This window comes from Microtus ochrogaster, chromosome 1 (genome assembly GCF_000317375.1).
Source record: "Microtus ochrogaster isolate Prairie Vole_2 chromosome 1, MicOch1.0, whole genome shotgun sequence".
NCBI classification, from domain to species: Eukaryota; Metazoa; Chordata; class Mammalia; order Rodentia; family Cricetidae; genus Microtus; species Microtus ochrogaster.
Window position 1 is genome coordinate 25,311,261 of NC_022009.1, and position 6,267 is coordinate 25,317,527.

The following is a 6,267-nucleotide window of genomic DNA, read 5'->3' on the forward strand; positions in this document are numbered from 1 at the left end:
AGTTCGAGACCAGCCTGGTCTACAGAGCTAGTTCCAGGACAGGCTCCAAAGCCACAGAGAAACCCTGTCTCGAAAAACCAAAAAAAGTACGCTAGTTCCTTTTGTACAAGTTCAATAGTTCTGCACAATGAAGCAAAACCAGTGATTCTCTGCTGATCACAAACTATGATGATAAGCAAGAGTAAAGTCTTGGGAGGAAAAACATGCTTCCAGAACTTACCACCATTATTTCTGTCGCACTGCTGCTAACAATCCTCCTCCGGGGTTTACATCTATTTTACAAGTGCTCAATAATAAATTTCAGCCCGATTTACCTCTAACAAGCGCGGAATCCAGCCTTTCCGGTACCCGTACGGGGGAGGCTCCCTTCGTGAAGAAACCAAAGAGGTCTGCCGCGATCTCTGAGATCTTGCTCTTTCTTCAGCTTCAAGTTGGTCCTGAGATAGCTGAGTGGGCGCAGGTAAAAAGCTACAGGGGATCAGGATTAAATACCAAGTACAGAATTAAAAACAAAACACATTAATTACAATTTTTCTTTGCGCAGTCAACAAATTTTTCAATGATTTATAGAGGCATTCAATACTTACCACTTCCTTAGGTGTAGAAAGGAAGTACTCAGAGACACATAGTAAAAACCCCTTGACTGTGCCAAGGGCAAACAGTCGTCCAGATTTAAAAATTAACAGGTACTTTTTTTTTTTTTTTGTTTTTCGAGACAGGGTTTCTCTGCGGCTTTGGAGCCTGTCCTGGAACTAGCTCTGTAGACCAGGCTGGACTAACAGGTACTTTTACACAAGTGACAAGATACCGAATTCTGTACTTCCATACTTACACAGAAGCCAACCTCCAGTGCACTGTCTCCTAAAAATCCTTCTTGATTTTTGTTTTAACAAGGTCTAGTTAGGTAGCCCAGGATGGTCTTGAACTTGCCACCCTCCGGCCTCAGCCTCTAAAGTTCTGAGTTTATAGATAAATGGTAACACTACTGTGCTTTTTTTTTGGGGGGGGGGGCAGGGAAGACAGGGTCTTACTGTATAGCTTCCCCAATGCTGGGATTAAAGGCATGAACTATCAGGGCTGCACAAAAGTTGTATCCTGGCCATATTCTCTTTACCCCACTCCCAACTCAAAAACTGTTCAAACAGTAGAATCCTGAACACGTAGCTACTTACTATTTAGTCAAAGCATCCTTCTTACTAAATTCTTCCTAAACTTCTTGTATTGTAAACATTACAAAGCTTATCCAAAGTACAAAAGAAAAAAAAAGATTATCAGTAGGTAAATAGATATTTTTAAGGAAAGACAGAAGTCAAGTTCTTTGTTAACTTCTGGCTAATAAACATACTCAAGCAGGAACGCTTAATTATTTATTCAAAAATTACACACTGATGACTTGGTGCAAGATGCGTTCTAAGTAGACACTGAGAATACACACTCAGAAAGACTTATGTAGTCTTCCAAGGAAAGACAATCACACACATGCAAATACAAACTACAGAAACAGGAGGGGATAAGGAAAAGGGCAGAGCTGTGACAGCATACATCAGTACAATCAAATCCAGACTGGAGACTTAACAAGTTTAAAACCCACCCATGCAACTTAAAAACACAAGAAGTTACCTGCTCTGAACCACTGTCCCCATCTTAAAAGGTTAGAGATCTACTTCATAGGTATTACATGAAAACATCCACGGAGCAGTCAGCAGTGCCACTGTTTGTTCCACAGATGTTCAACTGTTTGGAGCTATCCAGAATCCCCCAGCGTGGGTTGGCCATCTGTATTTAATGTTCTCTAGGCCATGTGTACACCACCTATCTATCTGTACTGCAAACATCTAGTCAATTACCCATCCTCTTACCAGACTGAGCAACCTGAGGACAGGACCACACCTTCTGCTTCTTCTGTCCCCCACTGTCCAGGCCTCATCTGGTAACACAGATTCCTTCAATGCCCACAAGAGATTGCTCTGCCCTTTGCTTTCACCGTCTAACATCCTTGCCTTTACTTACACAAGCCATCTCAAAACCTCTGTTATTCCCTTTGCCATAAAACAGTAAAGTGACTTAACCAGAATGTTTCAAGCTTCCCTACTGTGAGTGTGTGCGCTATGCATGTGTGGCTGGTTCTCGTTTGAACTTTAAGTGAGTCCTGGCTTTGAACGAGATTGTCAAGAACGTGTGGCAGACGAGTGCTCTGCCAGCTGAGCCACCTGCCCAGCCCCTTCAGAACGCTTCCATAGAACACTCTCCCCTTGGTCTTCGAGCAGTCTGCACCTTACTTAGTACACACGTCTCTACTCAATTACTAGAGATATTTTTGAACTACCCTGTCCACATCAAAATAGCTACTATTCTACAAATTTTAACATTACTTTTTCCTTTCATCTTTTAATTTTATGAGATAGGGTCTCACTATGTAGACCAGGCTGACCCCAAATGCAAGAGATCTGCTTGTCTCTACCCCAGAGTGCTAGGATTAAAGGTATGTACCACCACACTTAGCAAAAATTACATTTTTATTTAGTTTGTGTAGGGACGGGGGGGGGGTGTATGTATGCCATGGCACCATCTCGACAGGACAACTTGTGGGAGTCAGTTCTCTTTCTACCATGTGGGTTTCATGGATGGAACTCCTATCTTCAAGCTTGGCGGGTGCTTTTATTCACTAAGACATCTCCTGTTGGCCCTGTACCCCAAACGTGTAAGCTTCATTCTAATGCCTTAACCTTGTCATATTATCTGAATGCATTGTTGCTTGTTTTTTTCTCTCACGTAACTATCCTAATGGAAGTAAGCCCTGTGAGGACAGTAGGTATAAAGGCACAGGAAGCTTACCTTACCACCTCACCAAATAATCAACAAGCACATGACACTAGGCACGTGAAGTTCTTTTCTCATTCGCCAAGCAAACAAGTGATGCTTTGAATGGCTAGCTAGGCACTTCTTAATTCGATTCAGATCCCAGAGATTGAGAACTCAATCCCACAAAACTGCCTGTTTCCAATGACAAGCCTAAGACTTGGTCACCAGTACTTTTGTTTCACTGGCTACAAACTGGGGTTTCTCTGTGTAACAGCCCTGGCCATCCTCGAACTAGCTATGTAGACCAGGCTAGCCTCAAACTTACAGAAATCTGCCTGCCTCTGCCTCCTGAGTGCTGGGATTAAAGGTGTGCGCCACCACCGCCCGGCCTACTGTTTTAAGTATTAGATATTCTCTTCAGGTTCAGTATAGAGATGTGCTGAGATGGATTCTGGTAGCCCCTGGCAGCAGAAGTTGCTGAAATATGGTGGAGCCACAGCAGCCAGAAGAACTGAGCAATACCTTACATTAATAAACTTGCAGGGGAGAAGACTCTGAGCTAAGCAGTGAGTGAAGGGATAAGGCGTGGCTGATCTCTACAGATGCTGCCTCTGGGACCTAACACCCTCCTCTTCCCCCACTTGGGTTAGATTTATTTTAAGGATAGTTCATGAAACTAAACAAGCAAACAAAACCCAATTAAAACAGACAAAAATCCCAACATATTCGTTTGTTCACATTTTTTTAAAAATATAGGTTTACATCATTTTCATGTGTATGAGTGCTTTGCCTGCATGTATGTATGTATGTCTACACACCACATACATGCCTAGTGCCTCCAGAGACTGAGAGAGAGTCAGATCCTAACCTATAGTTACAGATGGTTGTGAGCCACTATGAGGTTACTGGGACCTGAACCAGGTCCTCCGCAAGAGCAGCCAGTGCTCTTAACCACCGAGCTGTTTCTCCAGCCCACACTTGCTAGTTTTTATAAAGGACATTTTAAAAACATACTAATGAACGCCAACTGAAAGCTCTGTAGTCCCCAAGCTTGTCCATTTTGAGACTTCATATCATTAAGCACACATCACACACCATATCCTGGCGCTGTTCTTGAGTGCATTCATTTCAAATCCCACTTTTCCCCTTGTAACCCTACCAATCCCTACCACAGGGCCTGAAGAACCCTCAAATGTCTGCTACCTGTAACATTTACAGGCTGCATAACTCACTCATTTTTTTTTTTTGTACTAAGGCTAATCCTACACAAATAAGCATTTTCTGTTGGTTCTAATTTCATTTCCATTGTGGTTATTAAAATTCTCTGGCCAAAAAAAAAAAAATTAAAGGAGGAGGGGCTTATTTGGCTTACAATTCCAAGTCACAACTTACCAAGGAATTGTCAAGACAGAAACTCAAAGGCAGCGAGATTTCACTCACCAATCAAAGCAAGAGAGACTTGCTTTCTTACAGAGAGGTAAGCAGGGAGGGAGGGAGGAAGACAGGCAGGCAGGCAGGCAACCATATGAACTGCTTGCTGGCTGGCAGACTGGCTTATGCTTATCTGGCTTTAACGGTTCAGGACCACTCGTGTAGAGGATGGTGCTGCCCATAGTGGTTTGGCTGGTCCTGCATGTCTTAGCTAGAAAAACAATCCCTACAGACACCTACAGGCCAATCTGGTCTAGACAAATTCTCATCTGATATCTTTTTACCACATGTGTTAAGTGAGTAGGTTAGCTGTTTTTGTTTTCTTCTTTCTGAACTTAAACCAGCATCACAGACCAGGTTGGCCTTAGAATTCACAGTCCCTCCTGCTGGCACTGTTTTCATCTGCGTATCACTTATCCATCTTCTCGGTGGCAAAAAAATACATTTCGTTCTATATCTACAACCTCGAGGACAAACCAGGACAACAAACAGTAATTCCCGTGACCAAAACACTTTTAGGACTCGGACTGTTACAAGCCAGGACATATATGAGCAGTGGGTTAAACAGGTGAAAGACAACATCCAAAAATGAATACTTGCTTAACACCCAATAAGACTTTTCCTGCTGAGTTCGCATGGAAAGTTTTTCCACTCGGAGCAACTAGGAGTTATATAACTTTTGGGAAATTTCCCACTTAGTATCTTTTTCTTAAAAGACGGGAGCACTTTACATACGGTAACCAAGGCAACCAAGAACAGCAAAAGTCGGAGGTGGTTCTATGTACAAAAGAAATTCTAAGGTCCAAAGTTAAAGCGCAGAGCAGCGGAGCACTTAGCAAACAGCAGCCCCTACTGTTGCCAATTAAAAAAATTTTTTTGGTCGGTTCCGGGACATCCCCAACTCTTTTTGCTCTTTGCAAAATCTTTGTTTCGAAAAAAGAAAGGAAAGGGCAAAGCCCAGAGCAAACAAGCGGCTGGAAAGCCACGCACAAGACCGGCGCGCTTTGCTCAGCAGGGATAGATCAGCCACTGCTTTCTACCGCGCCTCGCGTCCGCCTCAGCTGGGGTCCGCAGGGCGCTCGCCAACGTACCGCGCTGCTTACGCGAAGCACACGTGAGCTCTTCAGTGCGAGGCCACGCCGTGGCTCTGGGCCCCGGGGAAAGGGAGAACTCAACCCGGGAAGCCTCTAAGGAAAGACCCCGGCTTTGTCGAGGCCTAGTCGCCAAGGAAGCCAGCGAGTAGTTCTAGCCATGGTCTCGGCCAAGGTGCTACTGCGCCCCAGGCCAGGTCACTGCCCGCACAGTCCGGGCAGAAAAAAGGAAAAGATGGGTACTTCCAGACCCTTCCGTATCGAGGACCCAAATCAACAACCCACCTGGTGAGCGCCATCTTCTTCCGCTTCTTCCAGCGCAAGCCACAGCGTCGCGGGGCGGTTCTTGCCCGGGAACGAGGAACACGAAGGAAGAAGTGCTTACTGCGCAGGCGTTCTGGCCGAATGGCCCTATGGGCTTTGTAGTTTTTTGGGCGGGAATTCTGCCGGTCTCTCTCAAGGAAAGTTGCCCTCAGCAACTGCCCTAACGAAGGAAATTCCTTACACTTATAGATTTTACAGGGGAGAGGCTCTCTGAGTTTAGCATATCAGTAATGGTACAAGATAGGATATAAACCGGGCGGTGGTGACACACGCCTTTAATCCCAGTGCTCGGGAGGCAGAGGCAGGAGGATCTCTGTGAGTTCTAGGCCAGCCTGGTCTACAAGAGCTAGTTCCAGGACGGGAACCAAAGCTACCGAGAAACCTTGTCTTGAAAAAACAAAAAAACAAAACAAAAAGATAGGATATAAATTTGGAAGCTAATACTATTATCTACCCCCACCTTAAGAGTGCTACATCTAGCCGGGCGGTGGTGGCGCACGCCTTTAATCCCAGCACTCGGGAGGCAGAGACAGGCAGATCATTGTGAGTTCGAGACCAGCCTGGTCTACAAGAGCTAGTTCCAGGACAGGCTCCAAAACCACAGAGAAACCCTGTCTCG

At 44.9% G+C, this 6,267-nt stretch overlaps 1 protein-coding gene across 1 annotated transcript in view; it reads right to left on the minus strand.

Moving 5' to 3' along the window:
* The window catches only part of Snw1 (SNW domain containing 1), a 31,161-nt gene extending 25,484 nt beyond the window's left edge, over nt 1-5,677 (minus strand). The window contains exons 1-2 of the mRNA XM_005343408.3: nt 5,610-5,677; nt 315-468 (exon numbers count right to left, since the gene is read on the minus strand). Of these exons, the coding sequence (XP_005343465.1) occupies nt 315-468; nt 5,610-5,623 (168 nt within the window). The 5' untranslated portion in view covers nt 5,624-5,677. The remainder of the gene's footprint in view (nt 1-314; nt 469-5,609) is intronic.
* Nucleotides 5,678-6,267: the final 590 nt, after the last annotated feature.